General features: G+C 46.0%; 1 protein-coding gene across 4 annotated transcripts in view; it reads right to left on the bottom strand.

Annotated features, from left to right (window-relative positions):
* The window catches only part of LOC107035079 (uncharacterized), a 144,316-nt gene that overhangs the window by 18,059 nt on the left and 98,851 nt on the right, over positions 1 to 27,406 (bottom strand). For 3 of the 4 annotated variants that reach the window (XM_072953193.1, XM_072953194.1, XM_072953195.1), the window contains 15 exons: positions 13,603 to 13,734; positions 12,223 to 12,244; positions 11,591 to 11,679; positions 11,091 to 11,165; positions 10,890 to 11,000; positions 9,161 to 9,233; positions 7,011 to 7,146; positions 5,549 to 5,647; positions 4,802 to 4,862; positions 4,654 to 4,689; positions 4,490 to 4,578; positions 4,279 to 4,373; positions 3,032 to 3,102; positions 2,513 to 2,675; positions 785 to 942 (listed from right to left, as the gene is read on the bottom strand). In XM_072953193.1, coding sequence (XP_072809294.1) covers positions 938 to 942; positions 2,513 to 2,675; positions 3,032 to 3,102; positions 4,279 to 4,373; positions 4,490 to 4,578; positions 4,654 to 4,689; positions 4,802 to 4,862; positions 5,549 to 5,647; positions 7,011 to 7,146; positions 9,161 to 9,233; positions 10,890 to 11,000; positions 11,091 to 11,165; positions 11,591 to 11,679; positions 12,223 to 12,244; positions 13,603 to 13,734 — 1,257 coding nt within the window. In that variant the 3' untranslated portion in view covers positions 785 to 937. Of the gene's footprint in view, positions 1 to 784; positions 943 to 2,512; positions 2,676 to 3,031; positions 3,103 to 4,278; positions 4,374 to 4,489; positions 4,579 to 4,653; positions 4,690 to 4,801; positions 4,863 to 5,548; positions 5,648 to 7,010; positions 7,147 to 9,160; positions 9,234 to 10,889; positions 11,001 to 11,090; positions 11,166 to 11,590; positions 11,680 to 12,222; positions 12,245 to 13,602; positions 13,735 to 27,406 lie in introns of those variants that run through there. The other variant, XM_072953192.1, reaches the window with a different exon arrangement.

The raw sequence follows: 27,406 nt of genomic DNA on the forward strand, positions 1-27,406 counted from the left end.
AGTGGCCGAGCTGCTCCTGCTGGTACATACTGCTGCACCGCTGTTCCCCCCGCTTCCCGGGCAGCGCAGTCTCACCTTGACCTGTTGGTGGCCCAGCCTGGACCCCAGAGCTGCTGCAGGGCTGGCCGCCGCCCCCCCCTGGAAGGAGCGAGGGCCCCACGAGCTCCAGGGGCAGCGTGGAGTGGACTGGGGGGCCTGAAGGGAGCCCTTTTTATACCCAACACCATCCCCTCGGCAGCAGTGGTGCCCCACCCGCTGACCCTGCCCGCCCAGCTCACAGTAAGGGAACTGTGGGAGGACGAAGGGCGCTCACGGGACTTACTGAGAACACTGCTGCCCGCAGCTGCCCTCAGAGTCTGCCTGGAACTGGGGCTGCCGGGGCAGCTGCCACACGGGGCGGGGGGTACAGGCCTGGTTAGTGAGGGACCCTCTCGCTGGATGCCCGCGGCCCCTCCTGCACCTCATCTGTTCCTGACCATGAGACATGGCCACTCCATTCTGGTCATCTAGCTCATGACCGGACGCCCGTGTGACAGACAGGCCCCACGTGCCCAGTGAGTGCTTATAGACTTGAAGAAACACAGCCATCACTGGATCTAGACATAGGCTGCGCCCACCGCCCCAGGAGGAGCTCCTGGGCCCCGTGCAGTCACTGCTGCCCCAAAGGGGGACCTTGTGTCTGCCCTGTCATCCTAGTTTCTGCTGGCTTGTGAACTGCATGTCTGTGAATCACTCTGTGTGCCCTCGAGAGGGTGTGACCACTCATCCTCCAGGACGCAGACACTGACATAGAACTGTGACAGATTTATTAAGGGTGACAATAGAAGAGACAACAGCAGAGGGGGCAGGGTGGAGCAGGGAATCATTCAGGCAATAATGCACCTCTGACATCTTCTCTAAATGTATCATTGCCACAGCTCGGGGTCCTCTTCAAACTTCAAACTGTTTGAAGTAAGGCAAAAAGTTTTATTCATTATAATAGGATCTTATTTTTTTTCCTATTTTGTCTTCTCTAATGTGTGTATGGCCTCTGATGGACACTGTAGTCTGCATGTGAATCTCCGCATCTATGTATAATGAAAATAATTTTCACATCTCAGACACAGATCTGAAAATGTGCACATTCTCATTATTCTATTTCCTTCTTTAACTAGTAGGACCTGAGATTTAATAGAAGAAAGGGACCCTTCGCCTTATCTTTAAAGCAGAGAATGGTAAGCTCTGGACCTGGGCTCTTACATCTTCAGTTTAATTTAATGTACTTCTCAGGGTATCTTCTGACGATTCTGTGCGCACTTTCTTTTAAGCTATGACAATGGTGAGTGAGAAATATGTCCCAGTCATTTTGAAAGTAATTCGTGTGCTTGACCCGACCCTCCTCACAGTCACGTCAGGAGCCAGTGTCACCCCGGCTCACAGACACACAGCTGAGACCCTGTGGGGGCCCCGCTGAGTCTTGGTGTTGGGGGCTGGACTGCAGGAATTCAAGCAAAGAATCAGAAATTGGATCTTGTGACATAAATGAGGAGATACCAAGCTGACAGTGGGCATGGTGACTAGAGGGAGCAGGAGTAAGGGGACAGGAGTCCTGCAGGGGGTCCCTTGATTACCCCTGACTTCCCCAAAAGGACCTGCCTCATGCTGAAGGGTAAGGCCCCTTGCTCAGCTGATCTAAATCCTGCCTGCACTTTTCAAATCACTGGGGCAAAAGAAAATTAAAGCCACACAAAATATCTGCAACAAGCCAAGCTACATTTCAGTTTCTCTGATATCCAGAGCTTTCTTTCACACACATCCAGAGCTTTCAGAAACCCAAGAGAACAATGAACTTCATATGAGGTTGTGAACTGAGTGTTTTCTGGAGGCAGTGGGTTCTGAGGGGGATACGTGCACGGCCGCACTGAGTCCCCTGCACACACACGTGGCTCTGAGCGGACCTCACGCTGCATTCACATGGCCCGCCTGCACTGCCCGCCCTGCCGGGAGTGACCTTCCAGCTCGACCTGAGTGAACCCAACAAATCCTCACTGGGCACGCCTCAGTATCTTCCTTCCCCTCCACACTCCCCTGTTCACGCCTTTGCGGCTCACGTGACCCTCTTGCACCCTGGGGCCCTGCACTGGCACGTCTGTGTGCTGATGGCAAGCTGGCTGCTGTGAATGTCTCTCCCCCTCCCTCTCTCCCCCACCCTGAGGGAACACGGTAAAGCCCTGAGGTGAGGGGAGTGCGTCACCCCCCACGGAACACGACACATGGTCCATGCATGAGGCACACCTGTCAAACTGGTGTGACTAAAAGTTAGACGTCTCCTTCGTTCTATACAGGAGATACCTGCTTCCCAGGTCAGGGTGGGGAAGCGACACGGTCCATCAAACGTGCGTGCTAAGAAAGCAGACGAACGTCTCCATGTCCCCACCCAGGCTTCCCCGGGCACTGCAAAGCCCCGGAGTGACACCTCCCCTTCTTCTGCAGGGACTCAACAAGGGAACAGAAGCACATGCTCTCATCTTACCAAGTGGAGACATTGGTGGCTGTGGCCAAGGCCCCACAGGCCACGGGGCTGGTCCGGGTGGAGGTGGCCAACAGCCCCGGAAGGGTGGCACTGGGCGGCTCATGGGGCTAGCCACGCGAGCTGGTCCTGCAAAAGGACAGGGCCCTCCGACATCCACAGTGACCTGTGCAGCAGAAGGGAGAGGCGTGTTGGATGACAGACCAAAGGACCAACACCGACAAAACACCAACGCAGCCGCGGTCAGCCCCAGGCACCCTCCCCTGCACCGGATGCCCAGGCGGCAGCACGGCGCCACGCACTCCACCCGCCCCGGGGCCTGCCTGCAGCCCGGGCTGCGCAGGAGGCCTTGGGGACAAGACTCTGTCGCCACACGTCACTGTGATCACAGGGCATACGTGTCCCGCAACATGCAAACCGTCGGCAAGGCCAGGAAAGGATTGTTCGATAGGAAAATGGTAGTTTCAGAGATAATTTCAACACAAAACGACCACTGGAACAGAACTGGAAAAAAGCATTTACCTGGGTTTCCTCTGCCTCCTGAGCCGGGAAGGAGGTGCCATTCCTCATGGGGGCGCCACCCAGCCCTGAAGCTGTGAAGGGAGAGCAGTGCTGAAGGCTGATTCTCTCTGACAGAGGCCGTGCAGGGAAGCACGAGCCGTCCGTGCCCTCCCCCAAGAGCTCTCACTCCCGCCCGCGCCCCAGGCTCTTCCCAGAGGCCGCGGGCCTCCTCACGCCTCAGGTGACCCCGAGGACAAGGGGAGGCTGGACCCCTGACCAGTGACGAGGACATCACAGAGCCCTGATTCAGGTGTTTTCATAGCTAATCACCGTGGATGGGGGCTCAGGGCTCAGATCCCTGGCAACCGGCACTGACACAGGGGACTCACAGCGCACTTCAGGGCAAACCAGTCTGTACACAGGTTACACGTTAAAGTAAAAAGAGTCTTTCATAGGAGGAGGATCAACAACCCCCGGCCGTGAGCTCCACCTCTTCCTCCTCAGCCTGTTGGTAAACTGTTAAAAGCCTTCTGTCTGACAGGACATGTCTTGTACAAGTGACCACATGTCATGTAAGTATTTGTGAAAGAAGTGGCCTTAGAATGACTCATGTTGTAATCATCAGCAAAGGAACAGTGAGTTACACGGAGAAGCTGGTGGGACACTTCAGAGTCACGCGTTAACTCTGGGAGAGGGAGGCTGCGCAGTCATGTCACTCACTAGCTGGCTACTCTAGGTCACTGTGCAAGCTTTTTTATAAGAACGAAGGGACCTGCAAAATTAGTGAAGAAATGCCTGCTGCCTTAAAGCAGACCTTAAATAGAATATTTATCCACCAAGGCAAATGAAGAAAAATGTTTTTCTCGTTATGACATACTGCCTTCATTCTAAAACGTCTTCCATGTTATTTTCCTGAAATGAGAAGAGAATTCAGCCTTCAACACTGTGTCCAGGCGGGAAAGAGGGGGCTGACGCTCACATCTTCTAGCGCACAGAAACCAGCCATGCCAGCCAACCAAGAGCCTGGGGGGCAGCCCGCAGTCCCTGGAGGGGCGTGAGCTCCACCGCTCACAGGGGACAGAGCCCTGCTGGCTGGTGGCACGTGAAGAAAACAGCATCTTGTCACCCAGCTGTGAACCTGTTCCCTGCAGTGAGAGTGTGTGGTGTGGTGTCCAAGAACCCCGACAACTACCCACAGGGACAAGCAGCCCACTGGGCGGCTCCTGCTGCAGAAACGGAGCTGCTGCACTTCACCGTGCGCTCCTTACCTCTCAGGGGAGGATACAGCCTGTGTGGTCCTCCTGGGGTGGGCTCCTGCCTCATGTATTTCTCTGCCTGCCTCCATCTGCAGACTGCATCCAATCTTAAAGATAAAGAATGGCTTCAATACGAATTACACCACCAATTCCTCTACTAGGCACAAAACCACCAGTCCTTAAAAATCTCAAAACACCCTAAAAATGTGTCAAAGTTCTGTACCTCTGTTTCAGGTGGGCGACTTCCCTTTTCAGCTCAGAGCTTTCCCTTCTCATCTCAGAGTTTTCCCTCTCCAGCTCCTGAGCCCTGAGCTGTGGGAGAAAAACACATCCATGTTCAGTTGTGGCCAACTGTGCACAAAGGGAAGGAAGGAAACAAATTCTTACCGAGCTGTCTTGGGCCTTCTTCTCGGCAAGAGCGACCTGAAAAAGTCAACACATCAAGAAACACCTCATGGCGAGGGGTTCTCAGGGCCACAGTGACCGTCTGCATCAGGTGCTAAGGACTGGGTGTGTCAGGAGGAAGGCAGTTTACCTGGTGTCTCCAAGTGATCTCTGCTTCCCGCATTTGCCCGTGACATTCTTCAAGTCTCATCCTATGAGTTACAAATTGTTCCATCAGAGAAGACACAATTCTGGGTATGCTGTTAAGTAACCTGCCCCAGTCCACGTTATCTGCACTGCACACTCACACTCATCATCTCACCGCTCAAGACACACTGCACACGGCTGCAGAAGCACAGCGGGTGCAAAGCTGTCGCTGCAGCCACTCCTCCCGTCACTGCTACTGAACGGCTGCCGGGTCCTGCGCGGACACAATTCCCACTCCTGTTCTCAGCGTTTCCCTCACGTGTCCTGTGCTGAGCATCTTTCTCACAAAGCGTGATTCCTCCTTTCCTTACATCCTGACCCTACTTCTTACAAGTGGGTCTCCCCAGCAGCACGGGCATGTTTATTGGTGCAACTGATGCTACACCAAACTGCTGTCCTCAGGGTGAGAACTGTTTATAGCACCTTCAGAAACATCTCTGTGAACCGTCCTTCCACTCAGTCTGGCCAGCACTGGGGACCGGGAAATTCTTAGTAAGTTAATACTTTTTAAAGTTAAACCTTTAACTTAACATGTGTAAAACTTAACACATTTTCTCCTGTGTGAAGCATGTATACAAATGTCTTTTGTTTGGGTCTGTGTATGATATTGTGTCTATAAACATTTTAGAGAAGTTTCCAAAAGATCCAACAGGGGTTTTCAGAGCCGTGGGTATGGAGGAGCTGAACTCACTTGTACTGTCGTATCTCCTCTTCAGCCAGTTTTGCCTTCTCCTCTGCTGCCAACAGCTGCTGCTTTCCCACCAGCTCACATCTGTTCACGTCCACCTTCCTGAGAGGGGAAAGAAACTCTGTGAAATTCTGCCAGTTTCCCTCCCAGAAATTGGAAGGGAAGAATTCAATGCCCCTTTCGCCCTTCCCCATAAATGCTCAGACTGGCAGATACAGAGGAAAGAATTAAAGGCCCCCACTAGTAGATATGAAAACATTACACTCGGGCCTCTGGCAAGTGTTTGGTATCTGGGCTTCCCTTCAGCGTCCCCACCCCTACTCATCTGTGCACAAAGTAAACGCACAGGAAAAGCCCACGTGAGGTGCGCTCTGTGCCGCTCAGGCTCCTGTGCCTGGGGCAGCGCGAGCTCACTGTGTTTCAACGTGGGAATCAGGGTCTGACCAAGTCATCACAACCAAATACGTTAGGGTGAAGCAAGCGTTCATGACTTGTTTGATTTCTCCCACAGAGAGCCCTGATTTCAGTCAAAGCCTGGAGCAAAGCCTGATCTCTAGGAAATATAGGGAAACGTTTGTTTTTGAAAGCAGGTTAATGGGTGTGACGTCCATGACCTCCCCCTGAGAATGACAGGAAACTCTGGGCAAATTATGAAATCCATGATCGAATGTACCAAATTGCTAACAAGCCAGGAAGGGACATGAGGCCAAGATGGAGAAGAAGGAAGCCCAGGACTGGGTCCACCTTCCCCGGGGGTCACCCGGTAACTGCAGAGGAAACCACTGAGATGCAAAGCAGCCCGGCAGCCGGTGCCCCCTACGCACGGGCACCGCAGTCAGACAGCTGGAGCTCCTGGCCCGTCAGTGAAGGCGACCCCTAGAGAGACCTACAGGCCTTAGCTGGGATCCACGAGAGCTACGTGCCAGGAACAACGGCGGACAGGAGACACACGGGCCTCACGAGGGCTGGCTGCACTGACTGATCTCAGCTGCTAACTGGGTTAACAGGATGCAGTGCTGCTGGCGCCCTGACCATCTGCCAGCCGTAATGCCCACCTTCTCTGCAGCAAGTTAACCTCACACTAGGCCTTGAATTTTCTCTATTTTCGACCCAATGTCTAGAGTTTAATAAAATGATAGACACATGGCAGGTCATGACACTTTGATGTGGTTGAAACCTAAGGACGATAAAAACGGACCTAGGGGGATCCGGATAATGAAGTGACTAAATCTGGTCCAAGAACCTGCTAAGATCTCAAACTAAATACAAACAAGACTCTGGTAACCAGTTAGAATGAACAGAAGCAGCAGATTACAGAAATCAAGGCAGAAAAGCAAACACCAATCTGTACTGATCGAATATGGTAAAGAAATATGGTGGTAAGCATTCTGAAACATGTTACAATAGCCACGTAACTCCACACGCTCATTCACACACTGTCGCAATTAACACAGGAACGTCTTACTCTTCAGTGTCCATAGTTCTCTGTCCACCGATTTCATCAAGGAAGCGTACTTTCTTCACCTTCCTTTGGAAATTGGAGTCCTCTCCTTTCAGAGCTCCTGATGCAGCACGGTGGTCTTGCATTTTCTTCTTACCCTCTATAAACATAAAACAACTGTCTTTGTGTGTGCACATGTGCACTCAAGAGCTTGGCTGTGCTGGGGAGTGGAGAAAGGAGAGAATCCTGAAGGCAGGAATCCACTTTTTACCTTCCCAGTGCAAACTCATTGCTATTACAGGCATGTTTCATTTTATTGCCCTCCCCAGTAATGCACATTTTTAAAAATATTGAAGATTTGTAACAATCTTGAGTCCAGCAATTCCATTGGTGACATTTTTTCCTGACAGCATTTGCTCATTTCTTATCTCTGTGTCACATTTTGGTAGTTCCTGAAATAGTTCGTTCCTTATCACTTTAATAAAACAGGCATGACATTACTTTAAGGCACCTAATCCAGCGGAAGTCCCTAATTCTCAGCAATTCTATGAACCCTGAGAGAAAGAGACTACAAAAGAAAAGTGTGAAGACAGCAGGGGCTGGCCCATGAAGTTTAAGGCAAGATTCCATCTCCACTGCATACCTGTGCAAGGTAAGGCAGGAAGAGCTGACCCAGAGGCTGCTGCAAGTGCTCCAGGAGGTGAAGCTGAGACAGCTCATGAAGGCGGCTGCACTGAACAACAGGGTTTCAGTGCAGAGACCTGCAAGGGGAGGCCACCCAGCGCCGTCGCAGCTGCAGAGGAGGAGTCAGCACCTGGCATCAAGGCTTCAATGGATAGGCTCACTTTCCTGTGAGGGGCTAACACAGCCAATGCTCATTTAACGTTCTGAAAATCCTCTGTCCTGTGAGAATCGTGGGAAATCTACTCTGTGCTCTATAAATGGAACAAAGCCTGGATCACAGAACATATATTTACATGAGTATTTTAGTCCACCGTTGAGACCTACTGCTCAGCGGAAAAAACAAAATAAACCAAAAAAACCTTTCTTTCAAAATATTACTGCTCATGGACAATGCACCGGTCACCCAGGAGCTCTGATGGAGATGCATGAGATGAATGCTGTTTCCATGCTTAACACAACATCCATTCTGCAGCCCGCGGATCAGGAGTAATTATGACTTTTAAGTCTCATTATTTAAGAAATACATTTTGGAAGACTTTAGCTGCCACAGATAGTGATACCACCAATGGGTCTGGGCAAATAAATGGAAAACTTCCTGAAAAGCATTCACCATTTTAGATGCCAGTAAGAACATTCATGATTCGTGGAAAGTGAAAATATCAACATGAACCAGGCTTTGGAAGGAACTGATTCCAATCCTGATGCATGACTTTGAGGGGCTCAAGACCTCAGTGCTGGAAGGAACTGCAGACGTGCTGAAAACAGCAAGAGAACTAGAGCTAGAAGTGGAGCCTGAAGACATGACTGACTGGCTGCAACCTCATGATAAAATGTGCATGAATGAGGAGCTGCTTCTTATGGACGAGCAAAGAAACTGGTTTCTTGAGATGGAATCTATTGGTGAAGGTGCTGTGAATAAGGTTGAAATAACAAAGGACTTAGAAGAGTGCGTGAACTTAGCTGATAAACCACCGCAGGGTTTGAGAGGACTGACTCCAATTTGGAAAGATGTTCTCCTGTGTGTAAAATCTATCAAACAGCATTGCCTACTACAGAGGACTTCTTCCTGAAAGGGAGAGTTGCCCTGTGACAAACTTCACTGTGGTCTTACGTTAAGTTGCAAAAGCCACATCAATCTTCAGCAACTGCCACAATGATGGGTCAGCAGCCACCAACATCAATTCCAGACCATCCACCAATGAAAAGACAACACCTCACTGAAGGCTCCGGTGGTGGATAGTAGTTTTTAGTAAGAAAGTATATTTTCATTAAATTATGACCATTGGGGTTTGTAGACACAGTGGTTATTGCTCACTTAATAGACTGCAATGTAGCGTAAACATAACTGTTACATGCACTGGAAAGCCAAATTAAAAATCATTTCACTCTCTTTACTATGATATTTATTTTATTCTAGGGGTCTAGGACTGAAGCCACAACATCTCCCAGGAAGCCTGCATATGAGGTTTTCTTCCCAACAAGCAACATACCTTCCAGGTTGCATTCTTCAGTCATCATGGCTCTCTGCATAGAACCCTCAGATCTGGTCTTCAAAGTGCCTGCCTGCAAGACAGATGTGAGAAAAGACGTTCAGGAAGCACTGATGCCCAGCAACGTGAATGTACGTAACACGAGAGGATCGTACACTTGGAAACGGCTAAGACGGGTCATCTGCTTTATATGTGTTACAGCACAGACACAAACACAGTGACGCTCAACTCTCTGATGTAAGCATCTCTGGGGTGAGGAATGTTTCTTACCCTCTTCTTGCTGCTGAGCTGGACATTCTCCTGCACACACACTTCTTCAGGTATCACTGTGGCTTTGTGGACACAAGCTTTATTAAGAGCAATTTCAAAAGAGAACATTCCCATTGATGACTAAATCCCAAGAAAAGTAACTTGAATAGACATCAACATTTAATCTTCTAAGACATGAGATTGTTGTTCCTTGTGAAAGCTCATGTGTACAGTGGAAATCCTGCTGCAACTGGAGGCATTTCCCTCTGAAATTCCTGAAGCGTTTATTGAAATAGCGTCTTTCAAGGTCTCTGGAGACGTTCCTTTTTCCAGTATCTTCACACAGGACACAAACAAAGCATGAACTTAGATTTCAATGAAAACTCAGGGTGATCTGCTTAAAGGTGTAACTTTTTTTTTTTCAAAAACAAATTATTGTGTTAAGTGCAAAACAAACCATAGAAAATAAATATATTAGCTCTGGTACACGTCCCAAGACTTTGGTGAGCAGTCTCTCTAGAAGGCAGTGAAATGATTCTGAACACACACATTTTAAAAAGAATAGAAAGCAAGTGTCATACGTCCCGTTACACATGCTTCAAAGCATCTGGGACTTCGCATGAATCTCAGTGTGGGGTCAAAGACAGTGTCTGCTCCATTTGAGAGTTCACAGCAGACAGGGTCTCTTCAAGTTCTAGCACTGGAGTCCCAGCAGCTCGTTCTGACCCTTCGTGCTTTGCATTTCCTTCTTCAGCTGGTCCTCTTCCACTGCCAGCCTGTCAATCTCTTCCAGCAAGTCTTGGTTTGTTCTGATGGGCAGTTGCTTCTCTTCAACCCATGTGGAATCCTGCCCCTTCTCAGCCAGGACCCACAGCCACCCCTAAGTTTCCTGTGATGGCGGCTGATCCAGGCTGGGCCCAGGACAAATGTCAAGCCCACGAAGACATGTAGAACAAAGACATTCAGGCACAGATATTCCCTAGCCTCCACAGATTTCCTCCTCACTGGACAACGGAAGACATGGCTGGACGACAAGCGGAAAGCAAGGGTGGGAAACTGCTCATGTCAAAGAGCTCACAAATGAGTGTTCCTAGTGGAATATAAAGTTTTCCCAAATTCACACGGAAAATTCTCTCTTTAACATAAACAGGGCTAAGGGCTGTGCACCTCGGCTAGATAACTTCCTTCGTCTCTCAGGTGTCTCCTGGCATTTTCTATGTATCTTGGAGGGCAGTGTGAGTGGTGAGAAAACTCCCCAGGTTGTGGAAGTAAGACCTATTTCCTAGTCTCTGAAGTTAAAAAGTCACGCAGGTTCATTTAGTCCGTGAAATTCTGGGTCGTCGTTCACAGGGAGGTTCTGCTCCCAGGCTCCCACCCTCTGCCGTGGCCAAAAGTGGGAGGAGCGGGAGCGCGCAGCCCACCCAGGGCACGGAAAGCCTCTGAAGCCCAGCCGCAGCCAGTGCAGCAGCCAAGCGCTTACCGAGCGCGGACGCGGGGCGGTCTGCTCCAGTGCTGCCTGCAGCTTAGCTCGAGCACTTTGAATGAAGCCTTTCAAACTCTCATTAACCCTCTCCATGGTTGGCATGTACTCCTTCAACAGAACATATTGAATCAGTAACAGTTACTCATTATTTTCATTTCTGCTTTCAGAATGTAATCCAGGAAAAGAAGAGGCTCGTACCTTAAACTTCAGTGCTTCCTCAGAGAGCATCTTTTGCCTAATGGTCTCCTCCATGCATTTCTTTGTGTCGTTGGCCTGTGCAAGTATGTAATAAAGGAAACAGAATTACAAATACTAATTACGCTGCTAGCCGAACCTATCTTGTGTGTGACCCCTTCCACTAATACAGAAAGTGGTGCTGTACATATATGACACCTGCTTCATTTACTTCTTTACTGAAGTATATGTCAGTTTCTGGCGCACAGCATCACGTTTCACTCACACATGTATGTACCTCTATTTGTCTCCACGTTCTTTTTCATCATAGGTTACTGCGAGACATCAAGTAGAGCTCCCTGTGCTGTTTTTTTATCTAGGACACTTGCTGTGAATCTAGACCCCTTATGGAACATACGGAACAGGACAGCAGGACGAAAGAAAAGAGAGCCAAAGAACTGAACTACCAGAGGGGCAAGGAACTGAAGGTGAAATCACAAAAAATATCAAAAGGACAATAATACCTTCTGCTCCCAAGCGGATAGATTTTCCTCAAGTTCTCTGTTTTCTTTCTCAACAGTCTTGATCTTCTCAGTTATCTGCTTTAAAGTAACTGAAAGGAGATAAAGCAATTTCTCATACTGGTAGGAAAATCCAGTACAACTGAATTATCCCAATTAGCAGCAGAGATGTATCTGCCTGGCAGTATGAGTGTAATGAACCTTTTAGCTTTACGGTGGTTTCCCCTTGGCTGTGACACACATGCCTGGCTGCAATCTGCATCCTTCCCTCAGCCTGAAGAGTCCTGACAGGCTCAAGCAGTGTTTCAGCGTCTTTCCTTTTCACCAAGGACCAGGTCAGGTCAGGTGCTCACTCCAAACGTTAGACTCTTCTCTTCACCTGCTTCCTAAAGGTTTCTATGCAAAATTAAACTCATCCTAGTCTCCCTACTCCTCAGACCCTCCTGGTCTCTTATCTCAATAGATGCCAACGTCCTCTGCAGTGTCATTTAGACACCACCCCAGGAGTAAAATTTTCAAGAGTTAAGAAGTCTGACATTAGAAGTCATTGTGTTTACTCTTAGTTGAATTAAAACCCACATCAAATCCCGATACTGAGAAAACATTACAAAGAAAAGTAGACCCTAGTATCTTACCTTGATACATTGGAGGCTTTACCTAGGAGAGGGAGAAACATTGAATTTGATATCAAAATATATAATTTCTAAATACATAGTTTCTAATAAACTATCAAAACAGTAATCCATTGAATTTACAATTATCATTTTTCTTCAGCGTAACGATTCATATGATTAAAAATCAGGAAAAATCAGCATTTCCTACTTAAGGCACGATCTTTCACTCACCATTTCTGATAGAGAGCACAATGGTAAATATCTTATTCTAGAACAAAACATCTGTTTACATTTTATTAAACAATCTAATTTTCATAATGCATATTTATGTTTGATAACACTGAACTATTTTATTTTCATAATATGTTGTTGTAAATACACCAACGCATCATTTATCTGATTTGTTTTTCTTTTGTCAAACTAAATATCCACACTGAAGTCCAGAACCTGGACTGTTGTATAACCTTCGAGAGAGGAGAAACTACAAGAAAAATAAAGGCAAAGTCTTTACACTAAGATACACCCCTTCATTCAATGAAAGCTTTCCTGAAATCGTATACAGAGTTGACTGTTGAATCGATAAGCAATTGTAACATACAAGATCGTAAGATTTGTCAAGACCACTAAAAACAAACGGACATCAAATGAGACGTCAGGTGAGAATGAACGTGAGCAACGGCTGTAATACAAGCACAAGCAGCAGCAGGGCAGACGGCGGCCACCGCCACGAAGCGCAAGTGCTTCCTGACTCAGACACGAGTCATCACCTGAGGAGGTACGGCTCAGTAAGGTCCAGGCAGGACTCCACTGTGACGCCATGTAAAGACACATTTTCCTGACCCTTAAAACATATTTCTTCATTCAAAACTCTAAGTGATGATCAGAGACTGCGGCCAGCCCCTAACCTTGCCAACATACTGGAGTATCATCACCGTGTCGAAAATTCAGTGGCAATAATGTGGTTATGGAAGAATGCATCCATGGGGGGCAAACAAAATCGCCATGTTCCCTTAACGTCACACGTCACTCAGGGAACACTGAGCCTCCCTGTCCCTTGTCACCCAACACACAGGCAGGGGCAGCTGGGGAGAGACGGGCTCACCAAATACTTGGTATGTTTGTTTCATTACTGAAGAAAAGGGTTTATAAATTGTCATTTTCTCATTATTCCTTCTTATATTGTTGTCTTGCTCACTGAGTTCTTACTATAAAGATAGCATTTTGCAACAAATTTCCATTCAAAATTAATTTCTGTTCAAGTTAGCAATCTATAAGGAAACAAAGAAGAGGGTTGGACTCCTGGATTCTGGCCCAGGCAGGCAAATAAAATGTCCAGTGACTGTAACACTTCCTGTTAGGTGTGATTAAAAGGACACTGTCAGGTACTTTAGTAATACTCACAGCGAGGACGGTCCTCCAGATGAAAACGAGAAAACCAAAAACTCCCCAGAAGGCAGTAACAACAATAACCTTCCACAGAATCCCATAAACATCAGGCCCAGGATTGAAAAGGACAAGCAGAGTGTGGACGACCTGAAACAATATTGGAGATAATGAGGAACCTCAAAGACATTCATAGTCTATCTGTCACAGAGAATCATCTTGAGAAACCCTCAACCACACCCTCAAGTAGCCCCTCAGAGAGGACAGAAGGGACACTTGAGTTCAAAAGGAGCAGGAGGATGCTCTTGGGAGTGTGGGTATGTTTGCTGCCTTTGTTTGGTGATAGTTTCGTTGCTGTGTACACATGTCAAATATCAACAAACCGTATTCACTGGTGCTGATATTACATGTAAATACACTACACTAAAGCTGGAGAAAAAAGCCTGATCTACAAAACGTTAGAGATATGACTTTGCTGACACACATTGCAAATATTTCAAAAATAGTTAACAGAACTTAACTTATGAATGTAGAAGCCAACTTGAAATTGAAAATCAGCAAACACAAACCTACAGGGCATGGGAGGCCTCCATCTTCTATTGTATGTTCACAAAGTACCTGGATAAATCCCTATGAAATATCGCCAAAAATACACCCAAAGCGTATAGAAAAATAGCAATGAAAATATGTTAAAATACAGAGAGATGTACAGAGATCTATTTGTATGTTTATAGATTGGACATGAGTGAGAAAGCAGACTTGCTCTAGTAATAATGCCAAAATTACTATTCTAGCAAAAATTAATGATTTATTTTAGCCCAACTTTCTAAAAGCCATGTTTTATTTCAATGTTCACTTTGATTCTGAACCAGAGCACGTAACGTCAGACTTCTGAAATAAATAAGGATTTGTATAATTGATAATCTTGTATAATGTGATTAAAATTATAAGAATGAAGTTGCATAAGAACAGAATTCAAAATAATCAGCAGAAAGAATTCGCATGCATATTTCACAGTACTGCACCTACATCCATTAACAGCCACCATGAAAATTAATTTGTACTTCTGGAATGTATGGTCACCAAAACAAAAGGCAAACACATAGTTTTGTAAAAATTTGATTTCTAAGTACTGTAGGAGGGGGATAAATGCACAATGTAATTTGTATGAATCTAGACACCAAGCTTCCGTTTTGTGCAAATAAAACCTCTCTAGAAAGCAGCCTCTGGAGTCGGTAACACTGTCATTGCCAGCTGCTCTCACAGTTGAGGTCAGTAAGATGTGTGGTGTGAAACATGCACTGTCTTTGAGTAGCCACTGTCTGAGAGAGCAGTGGGTCTCAGCACAAAGGAAAGACACGCAGATCAAAGGCATAAAGAGACAAACAGCATCTAGTTGCTAACTGGTAAAACCCCCTCTGTCGCGGGCATGCTTGTCACACACGGCACTCAGCGCTGGCGTCAGTAGCTGCCTCCGACCCAGACTCTACCCAGCAGGGCCGGTGGACTCAGGTCCTGACAGTCAGCGGCCATGAGCAACGGAGGAGGAGGACAAGTTAGTTTATCCAAATGCTCAAAGCTGTGGTGGGAAAGAGGGCTTAACTAACCTGTGAGAACTCAGCCTCATTCCCTTTGAGGGAAGAAATCCCAACAAAGATGACCTAGAAACGCCCTCCTTCGCGGGCTCAGAGGACACAGAACAGGCTCTTCTTTGGGTGGAGTGTTCATGTGGCATGATTCCGCCTCAGTGCAAAGTGTTCCTGACACTTGATTCTTCCAGATCCCTAAGAATCTGGTGCACGCCCATCAGAACAAACCCACTTAAGTCCATGGGGTGTTCTCAAGTCTTTTTTGGGGTGTGGAGGTGCTTTTTCGGGGGAGAGTGAAAATTTCACAGCATGTACCTGAATTTTCTTTATATTTGGACAATTCTAAGGACACGTAGGACCCTTTCCGCTTCGGTAAAATCAACACTCTGCACGTGGACACTTCACTAAAGAAAAGATGAAAACTTGTCCACCTCCTGGTCATGTCGCTCCTAGGCATTTCCCCATTATAAACATCCCAGCAAGCTGCAGCCACTCAGTGTCACATCGGCTGGGCTCTCAGGGCTCCCGTCTGCCTAGCTGGACACAGAGTCCCTGGGGGCAGCCTCCAAGATGAGAAGGAAAGGGATGACTCAGAAGTTGCTAGCAGTCCAACAGAAATAAAAGCAAAAATAAACAAATGGGAAACCATAAGCAAAACAAAAAGACAACCTACAAAATGGGATAAAATATTTGCAAAAGATGAGACTGACAAGGGCTTAATTCCAAGACTATATAAACAGTTCATACAACTTAATAAGAAAAAAAAACCCAACCCCAAAATGGGCCAAAGACCTAAACAAGCAATTCTCCAGTGAAGACATACAAATGGCCAATAGACACATGAAAAAATGCTCAATATCACTAATTATCAGAGAAATGCAAATCAAAACTACAATGAGGTATCACCTCACAACAGTCAGGATGCCCATCACTCAAAAGTCCACAGACGTGAAATGCTGGAGAGACTGTGGAGAAAAGGGGACGCTCCTACACTGCTGCTGGGAATGCAGTTTCGTGCAGCCACTGTGGAAAACAGTATGGAGATTCCTCAAAAGACTAAAAACAGACTTACCAATGACCCAGCAATCCCACTCCTGGGCATATGTCCAGAGGGAACCTTAATTCAAAAACACATATGCACCCCAATGTTCACAGCAGCACCATTTACAATAGCCAAGACATGGAAACAACCCAAATGTTCATCAACAGATGATGGGATAGAGAAGCTGTGGTATATTCATGTAATGGAATACTACTCAGCCACAAAAAATAATAAAATTATGCCATTTGCAGCAACATGGATGGACCTGGAGATTGTCATTCTAAGTGAAATAGACAAAGTAAATGTCAAATACCATACCACTTACACGTGGAATATAAAAAAGAAACACAAACAAACTGACTTACAAAACAAAAACAGACTCACAGACATAGAAAACAAACAAACTTATGGTTACCAAAGGGGGAAAAGGGGTGGGAAGGGAAAAATTGGGAGTTTGAAATTCGCAGATACTAATCTATATAAAGTATATGAACAACTAGCTTATACTGTACAACACAGGGAACTATATTCAATATTTTGTAGTAATTTGATAAAAAAAGAATATGAAAATGAATATATGTATGTTCCTATATGACTGAAGCATTCTGTTGTACACAGAATGTTGTAAACTGTTGACATAACATTGTAAACTGACTATACTTCAATAAAAATATTTTTAAAATTAAAGGGCTATTGAATATTTGTTACATTAAAATTTCTGAAAAGAATACACTTCAAAGAAAAAAAAAGTTGCTCTAAGTTAAACGAGAAAGCACAGAGCACAGATGATACTTCACTGTTTAACAGACCAGCACCAACCCAGTGCTGAGACCCCACTGCTCCCAGGACTGCCAGACGTCACCACCAGGAAGGGCGCACTCACAGGAGAGCACACTGCACGGGGACTGGACTCGAACGTGCACAGCCTGAAGTAGGATTCTGACAAGCTTTCCAGGAGCCAGTTTCACTATGACTTCTAGTGAGTAAGAGTTTCTCACTTTTTAAAAAACAGCTTTATTGAGATACAATTCACACATTCCCCCATTTTAGGCATACAACTCAATGGCTTTTAGTACATTCACACTTCCTTCTTTGATGCAGTAAAATAACCATTTCAGGTTTCATCCTGTCAACCCTGCTGTGTTTGGTCCAAGCGGTCATGACAGGACCCAGATCTTGATGAGGACACCAGTGGCCAGGGCCGCTCCAGGCTGGTCAAGAAACCTGCCCTGAGGGCCTCGGTCTGTACCAACGATGCGTTCCCATCAAGGACCCCGTGAGAAAGCAGGGATTTAACCACAGTGTGAAAGAGCCCAGGAAAAAGGAGGACGCCTGATGCCCGATGTTTACTCACAGACAGATTATCGTATCCAATACACTCCAGCACGTGGGACCAGAACAGCAGTCTCATCACCTCCATGTCCTGGTCCTTTCAGGGCCCTGAGGTCCCCAGGCAGGAGGTGGGGGGTGAGAGGGGAGGGGAAGGGAGGGACAGGGACAGGGAGGGGAGGGGAGGGGGCAGGGGTTGGGGATGGGATTGGGGAGGGAGTGCGACAGGAAGAGGGGCTGGGGACTTGAGAGGGGAAGGGGGGTCACAGAAAGGATGAGGGTCAATCAAGCTCTTGAGGGGAAGAAGGAGGGTTCAGTCAGGGGCGCAGGTCAGCAGGTCAGGAAAACAAACGGCAGGTCAAGCGGACTCTCAGGAGCAGTTGAAGGGGACAAGACGCCTCCCTCCAAGCCTTCTCCTGTCTGAACGCTGCCTTAGCAACGCCCGATGCTTTATGCCCTCTCTCGACCAATCACCTGCCTTTGCCCCTCATCCTCACAGTGGACATTCCGGGCGACCTCACTTTTAGAATGCGCCCCACTACCTGATCCCCCACCAACTGCCATCCAACCCTGAGTCCTCTCTGCAAACTTTTCCGACCTTATGCTTTCTGGTCCTGCCCAATCCAGGTCCCCCGCCCCCTGCTGCTGGGTGCTCCCTTCACTTCCTCCAGATTCCCAGGGTCTCCCTTCGGCAGTAGCTGAAAAACGTGAGGTAAAGAATGACAGAACCAAGAGGAACCAACTGCACAAGCAGAGTGGGAGGTCTTCACTCCCCCTCGCTCAGCACTGCATGCAAAAGGCACACAGAACGTCCACAAGACGGAGGAGATCTTAACAGCACACCATCTTAATCGTATCACCACACCCATATGGCCGTCCTTACCTGTAGTACACGTGTAGATGACATTAATTTTAAGTACATACGATACATGCATATAAATAAGCCCTATTATTTTCGTCAAAAATATATATAACTATAGATTATAATTATATATTGTCACCCCCTACACTGCACTTGGATGATTCACATACACCCAGGTCCAAGGAGGCAGAAACTACCAGGGTGGGGCAGAAGCAAAATTGTGCTTTGGGGCAGTACTGGCTGCGAGGGGGCCTGAGAAACCCTTCTGGGGCGGTGGGAAGATCTGGTGTCTAGATATGGGGGGGTGTTCACTCAATCTAGAAATACTGAGCACGCGGGGCCTGCCAGTCAAAGAGACCCTCATTTCTGTCCCCGTGAAGTGGCCAAGTGCTGACAGTGAGGAAGGGATGAGGTGCCCGGGGTGGCTGCTGGAGTCCAGTGAGAGGGCCTCACACTAATCCAGGCTGTGGGCCCCAGCCCTGCCCTGCCAGCTGGCCCCAGGAACCCCAACTCCAGGCAAACGCACACAGATCCTAAAACGACCTTCTACCTCTGATCAGAAAAAAGATAAAGTGTGTGCACACACCACCTACCACCACCACACTGACCACACACAAGGGTCCTATAACAATACTTCAGTCTGTGAGCCTCCGAAGTTCCCCTCACTTGCGCTCACCATCATCTAACAGAAAGAAGTCATAAACAGTACGTGTCTGAGTCATTACAGTTCCTCTGGGAACTTGTTCTACATCACGACAAGCCTCAGGAGAACACAAAATTCACAACTGCAGATGGAGTTCTGGCTTAGTAGTTTTCATGGCTAAAAGCTTCCACTGACCACACAAAATTACTGGCTCTACTTTTCTCATTCTGTGCTTTCTACACCAACTGAAATTTCCCTTTACATCTAATCATTTTGGATTTCAATCAGCGGCCTGATAGAGCATTTTGTAGATGAAGTGTGATTGTTCCTACAGGCCGCTGTCTACTGATGGGCATTTTATTCTTTAGACTTAAACAGTACAACTGACTTCCAACCTACGGCTTTCCGTGTAACTGGAGAAAGAACAATAAAGCTTGTGCTGCCGTCACTCCCCAGTGCACTGCCAGACTCACAGCCTGTCCTGCTCACACTCTGACCTCCTCTAGTAAGTGTCTATCCAGAAAAACCAAGCCCAAACACGTGGCCGTGACTCTATATGGTCAGCACGCCCACCTTCTCCATTTTTTCACTCTCAGTTGTCACTACTTCTCTGTTATTTGACCTAGAAATGGCCCTCCTCCTACCCCTACCCTGAGCATATCAAAACAATAACCTAAAAACTAAACTCTTCATGGCACAAACTGTAATCTCACTGCTAGCAGCCATCAGGTTAGCCTATGAGTGAATTAAAAAGGATTAGGATGAATAATTAGTTAAAACAAAAACATTATCTTGACTCATACAATAATTAACTTCACAATTATCAAATGGCATTAGTCTATATTACTATCATTTTGGCATTTACAGTGTCCTCTATGGATACTAATATGTAAATCACAATACTCTCATTACTATGCTCAGATGGCACAATATCATCGTTACTCATTACAGCAACTGTCACCACGCTCAGCACCCATTCTGCATCAGCTACCGTAACACCTACTATCAGTGCTCCCCACCTGTGAGGCTGCACCAGGACGATCATTAGCAGCTGTGGGATCCAACGCCTACTGTACTGATTATGTACAAAGTCTTAACCCTTCTTCAAGGCTAAAACTCATTATTCCAAACATAGTAATACCATTAACATGATTATCAAAAATTGTATCTTCTGAATTAATATTACACCTTACAGCCTTTTAACCAGCCTTATCAGCTCATTCTTCCTGAATCAACTGAGTGACACTAGCCCTCACTTTTCACTAGCCTTCCTCTCTGTCAGTGTCTCTGCTTGCATTAGCAAGCTGTCTTCTTCCCCCAGCACACGTAGCCAGCCAATTTCATCTATCCCAGGAATCATTAACCCCCAAGACTATATCATGACAATGCTAATCTTACTACAAACATCCTTAGACTTTCACACAACTCATCACATTCTATAATTTAATCAAAACATTAGTCAAAACCCTAATCATTTACTACTCAATGAGAAAATCAGACAAGATGATTAAATTCAGGACTTCATTTCTTATTGTATGTACTATCTGGATCACTTCCACTGGTCACTGCACTAATTTTGATCCAGAATCTTACAGGTTCATTACATTTTATAATAATTCAATGCTAATCTCAGACAGCATCCGTTTCGTAATCTGGTGTTTCCCTATGACTGACACGTCTAAGAGCATTTATGGTAAATATGCACCTTTAGGACCTGCTCCTTTGGTTCCAAGAGCATAACTGGAGTTTGCATTCCTGGACCCAGAGCACCTGCAGTCATGCTGCTCACACTAGGCAGCTGGGGCACATCACGCATTATAATTTTCAAGCCCTTGGAAAACCAGACGGCATGTCCTGTCATTGTAACCATCTTTGCGAGGAATAATCACAATGAGCCCCATCTATCTGTGCCAAACAGAGTTACAACCACTCCCCCGCAAGGCCCTCCACCAGCCACACACACTAGGAGCTGTGGGCATCCGTGCGCAGACAGAGTGAGGTCCTAGCAGTGCTCCAGCCCTGACAACCACCCGCGCCTTACGTCATGGTCTGAACCACGCGTCAGGCACCCAGGCACGGGGTCCAGCACTGGGACTATGAGGCCCCTCAGCTGGGTGAAAATCAGAGGGCTTGCTGGAGCGCTGTAAGAAACCGAGACTCTGCTCTTGAAGAGCTGTGCAGAGACTCGCGGACTCCCCGTCACAGCAGGGACACAGCAGGCTGAACACTGCCTGGGGCTCCAGCCGGCTTGCAGGGGTGGCTCAGGCAGGGCCCCCAGACTCCCCTAGGCTTCTGCTCCAGCCCTCCGTGTTCTGATGCTGCTCCCCACTCAGGTGGAGGCTTCCACTGCCAGTGAGAGTGCACACCATGGGAGAAAGTGGCACTGGCCTGGGTGTGGCCCTGCCCCTGAAAAGGCAGTTAGTCACTGCCAGCTAGAGTGTCCCTGCACACGCTGCAGGGAACAGCACTAGCATCAGGGCAGAGCCTGCCACCCCCAGAACTTACTTTCCTGTGCACGCCTGACGGAGTGGGGCCAGCTCAGGGCTGCAGCCCCAATCTCTCTGGTCCCGACCCACCCTCTAGCCAAGGTGTGCACACTGGGGAAAAGGTAAAACAAGCACAGGAGGGCCGCTGCAAGCCCTCAGGGGCCTCAGCTACCTCCCAAACCAAAGCAGAGACTGCCATCTCACCCAGGAGAACCCAACACCACAGAGATCCTGCTCCAGCCCCACGGGACCCTGTGTCACCCCCTGATAGAGCTGGAACAGTCACTGAGCAGAGGAGAAGCCCCTGCTTGAACCTGAAACTGGCTCCAGTTCCTGACTCCAGCCCTGCCGCCCCCATTGCAGGGGCTGCCAGCATTTCCTGAGGGAAGACGGCAGCGCAGGATCACTTCAGGTCCAGCTCTTCCCAACAAGCCCGCCGGGCACAGAAGGCTGCACAGGAGTGCTCTCACACAAGGACACGCCTCTAATCCTGGGACAGGTAACTGTTTCACCTAGTTTCACAGAGGTATATATGCAAGCTAAAATGAGAAGACACAGAAACATGTTTTAAGTAAAAAACATAGTGAAAAGAGAGAAATAATGTGCATGACAAAGAGGTCAAAGCAAATGTAGTAAGAATAACTGCACTGGGAAAAGGAACAGATGAGCACGGAGAATTTTTAAAAAGAACTAGGAAACACAAAAAAGAACCAGTCAGAGAAGAACTGCAGGTCATACAGAAGATCAGGCAACACAGATGACCCATCAGCAATCTGGAAGTTAGAATAATGAGAAACATCCAATCAGAAAAGCAGGAAGAAAAAGCATGTTACCTGAGTCTAAAGGACTTCTGAGACAGCTCAAGCATAGTAACACTCACATTATAGAGGTCCCTGCAGGGAAAGAGAGAAGGGCTGAGAAAACACTGGAAAAAATGATGGCTGAAAACTTCCCTGATCTGAAAAAGGAAACAGGTATCCCAGGCACAGGAATCAGAGTCTCAGACGGGATCAGCTCAAACAAACCAACACCAAGACATGTCATCACTCAGAAAGCAAAACTGAAAGATGACAGAATTCTAAAGGCAGCAAGAGAAGAGGAAAGTGTCACAGAAAAGGAAATCCCTCATGAGCCTATCAGCTGTTTTTACTGCACATGTTTTCAATTTACATATATGCACTGTTCATTGTCTCTAAGAAGGTTTAGAGCTTTAGCTTTTTAACCTTACATAGTTATTATTAAAGGAACAAAGCCAACCACAAAATAAGAATTAATTCAAAAAGACACACACACCCCACTATTAACAGCAGCACTATTTACGACTGCGAAGACACAAAGCACCCCAAGCGCACAACAGACGAACGGACAAAGAGGATGTGCCATATATATGTAACGGAATACAACCCACCCATAAAAGAGAAGGATACTTTGCCATTTGTAGCCTTTCATTCACTTTTTTTCCCCCCTCACTTCAAGAACCAGAATTTTGTAACAGGCATAAACATTTCCATTGCATCAAAAACAACAAAATACCTAGAAATAAACTTAGCCAAGGAGGTTACCTATACTGTGAAAACTGCAAAACACTGATGAAGTAAAATGAAGATGACACAAAGAAATGGAGATACCTTGTGCTCTTGGATTGGAAGCATCAACACTATCAAAATGGCCACACTACCCAAAGCAGTCTATAGATCCTGTGCAACCCCTGTCAAAACACTCACAACAGTTTTCACAGAACTAGAACAAACAATCCCACAATTTATAAGGAACCACAAAAGACCCCGAACAGCCACAGCAATCTTGTGTATGTCCTCCCCCCTCACCTTCTTTTTGTTCTCTTTTCTTGTCGTTTGATGACTAGAGAATGCCATTTAACATTCCCTATAAAGCTGGCTTGGTGGTGCTGAATCCTTTTAGCTTTTGTTTATCTGTGAAGCTTATGATTTCTCCATCAAATCTGAACAAGAGCCTTGCTGGATAGAGTATTCTTGGCTGTGAATTTTTCTCTTTCATCACTTTAAATATGTCATGCCACTCTCTTCTGGCCTGTAGAGTTTCTGCTGAGAAACCAGCTGACAACCTTATGGGAGCTCCTTTGTGTGTCATTTTGTTGCTTTCCTCTTGCTAATTTTAATATTTTCTCCTCATCCTTGTCAGTTTGATGACCATGTGCCTTGGTGTGTGTTCCTCTCTGGGCTGATCCTGTGTGGTACTCTGCGCTTCCTGGCCTTGGGCGACATTTCCTTTCCCAAGTTGGGGAAGTTTTGGGTTATTCTCTCTCCAAAAATTTTCTCAGGTCCTTTCTCTCTTCACTTTCTGGGCCTCCTATAATGTGAGTATTAGAGCACTTCATGATGTCCCAGAGTTCTCTTATACTATCCTCATTTCTTTTCATTCTCTTTTCTTTTTTCTCTGCAGTAGTGATTTCCACTAACCTGTCGTCTAGCTCACTGATCTATTCTTCTGCCGCATTTAGTCTGTTCTTGGTTCCTTCTAGTGTGTTATACATTTCAGTGATCTTATTCTTCAATTCTGTTTGGGTATTCTTTATATTTTACAACTCTGCTAAAAACTTCATTCTGTGCATCTATACTCCTCTTGAGTTCTCTGAACATCTTCGCCATCATTACTTTAAACTCTCAGATAAATTGCCCATCTCCTCATCATATTTCTTCTTCTGGGATTTTATCTTGTGCCTTGGCCTGGGAGATACTCTTCTGCTGCCTCATTTTGTCTTTCTATTTGTATTTTTATATGTTTCTCAACCTTGGAGAAGTGGCCCTCTGTGGGAGACGACCTATGTGTCTGAGAAGCACACTCCTCTCTTGTCACCCAAGCGCCAGGGTCCGGCCAGTCCCAGTGTAGAATCTGCTTTGTGTTTGTGAGCTCCTTCCACAGGCTGTGGGATTGTTGTTTTCTTATTTCTGGTATCTGCCCCTGCTGGAGGAGGCTGGACTAGAGCCTTATGCAGGTTTCCTGGCAGGAGGAGCCGGGGCCTGCCCACTGCTGGGTGAAGCCTGTTTCTGGACCTCTGGTGGGTAGGGCTGTGTACAGAGGTGTATTTGTCTCAGGAAATCCACTGATGGGTAGGGTTGTGTTCCCACCCAGTATGTTTGGCCTGAGGCTTCCCTACAGGCTGTTGGGTGCGGCTACATTTTGGTGCTAATGATCCAAACAAAATGTCAGCTTCCAGGAAAGCTCATATAGATGAACACGCCCAGAATGTCAGCCACCAGCTTTTACGCCCCCCTGGGTGAGCCACAGCCTTCCCCTATGTCCCCAGGAGACCTTCCAAAGCAAGCAGGCAGGTCTGGTCCAGGTTCCTATGAAATCACTGCCTCTGCCCTTGAACCTGGCGCACATGAGATTGTGTGTATGCTTCCCAAGAGAATGAAGTCTCTGTCTCCCCCAGTCCCAGGGGGCTCCTAGAGCTAAGCCCTGCTGGCCTTCAAAACCAGGTGTCCCGGGGTCTGCTTCTCCTCTCAATGTCGGGACTTCAGGGTGGGAAGCCTGACACGGGGCTTAGAACTCTCACTCCTGTGGGAGGGTCTTTGTGATTTATTCTTCGGCTTGTGGGTAAGCCCACCCCAGGGGGTACGGGCCTAATTATATCGTAAGAATGCCCCTCCTACCATCCTGCTGTGGTTCTCTCTTTATGATTCCAGTTGAAGATCTTTTTTGCTAGGTTCTAGTCTTTTTTTCAATGCTTGTTTAGCAGTCAGTTGTGGTTTCACTGTAGTCACGAGGAGAGGTGGGCTCATGGAAGCCCTTCAGCTGGTTTTCAGCAGTCACTGCAGGCCAGAAGGAACAGCCATGATATATTTAAAGTACTCAAAGGGGGAAAACCTAGAATCTAGGCCACCTACTCAGCAAAGTTATTAATCACAATTGAAAGACAGTTAAAGAGCTTCTCAGATAAGCAAAAACTAAGAGTTCATCAATGCTGAACTGACTTTACAAGAAGTAATAAAAGGTTTTCTTAGCCACTGTGGAAAACAGTATGGAGATTCCTCAAAAGACTAGGCATAGACTTACCATATGACCCAGTCATTCTGCTCCTGGGCACATATCCAGAAGGAACCCTACTTCAGGATGACACCTGCACCCCAATGTTCATAGCAGCACTATTTACAGTAGCCAAGACATGGAAATAGCCTAAATGTCCATCAACAGGTGACTGGATAAAGAAGATGTGGTATATTTATACAATGGAAAACTATTCAGCCATAAAAGTCGACAACATAACGCCATTTGCAGCAACATGGATGTTCCTGGAGAATGTCATTCTAAGTGAAGTAATCCAGAAAGAGAAAGAAAAATACCATATGAGATCGCTCATATGTAGAATCTAAAAAAACAAACAAAACAAAAACATAAAAACAAAACATAAATACAAAACAGAAACAGCCTCATAGACATAGAATATAAACTTGTGGTTGCCAAGGGGTTGGGGGGTGGGAAGAGACAGACTGGGATTTTAAAATGTAGAATAGATAAACAAGATTATACTGTATAGCACAGGGAAATATATACAAGATGTTGTGGTAGCTCACAGTGAAAAAAATGTGACAATGAATATATGTACTTTCATGTATAACTGAAAAATTGTGCTCTATACTGGAACTTGACACAGCACTGTAAAATGACTATTACTCAATAAAAAATGTTAAAAAATAGTAATAAAAGCTTTTCTTTATGTGCAAAAGAACAAGAAATAAGAACTTATGTGAAGGGGGAAGTCCCACTTTAAAGGCAAAAATGAAGCAATGGCTGTCAATCAACCACCTAAATAAGTCACTACAAAGACTAAAAGACAAAAATTGTAAAAAACAAAAACAAAACAAAAAAACTGTAATTACAGTAAACACTTACACAAGGCACATGAGGATGTAAAAAATAAAATCAAAAAGAAAAACAAAACAAAAAAAAGAGGGGGGAGTAAAACAGTAGACCTTTTAGAAATTATACGACCTTAAATTATAATTACTTAACAATCAGATATGCAAAAACAAGTGAGAGAAAACACAAATATAACAATAAAGAAAAATCAACTAACCATAAGGGAAGAGTATAAAACAAGAAGGACAGAGAAGAACTACAAAAACATTCGGCAAGGTGGCAGGATACAACATTAACATGCACAAATCAGTGGCATTTCTTTACACTAACGATGAAATAGGAAAAGAAAGTAAAGAAACAATCCCTTTTAAAATCACATCCAAAACAATAAAATATTTAGGAATAAATCTGACCAAGCAGCTGAAACACTTATATATGGAGAACAACAAAACACTGATTAAAGAAATTAGAGATGACTTAAAGAAATGGAAAGATACCCTATACTTTTGGATTGGAAGAATTAATATTGTTAAAATGGCCATACTGCCCAAGGCAATCTACAGATTTAATGTGATCCCTATCAAGTTACCCAGGACATTTTTTTTTACAAAACTAGAACAAATAATCCTAAAATTTATATAGAATCACCAAAGATGCAGAATTACCAAAGCAGTATTTAAGAAAAATACTGAAGCTGGGGGAATAACCCTCCCAAACGTCAGACAATACTGCAGAGCTACAGTAATAAAAACTGAGGTACTGGCATAAAAACAGACATATGGATCAATAGAACAGAACAGAGAGCCCAGAAATAAACACACAGACCTACAGTAAATTAATCTTTGGCAAAGGAGGCAGGAATATACAATGGAGAAAAGACAGTCTCTTCAGCAAGTGGTGTTGGGAAAACTGGACAGCAGCATATTAATCAATGAAGTTAGGACACTCCCTCATACCATACACAAAAATAAACTCAAAATGGCTTAAAGATTTAAATATAAGATATGATACCATAAAACTCCTCAAAGA

The sequence above is a fragment of the Vicugna pacos genome, chromosome 32, assembly GCF_048564905.1.
Source record: "Vicugna pacos chromosome 32, VicPac4, whole genome shotgun sequence".
Lineage (NCBI taxonomy): Eukaryota > Metazoa > Chordata > Mammalia > Artiodactyla > Camelidae > Vicugna > Vicugna pacos.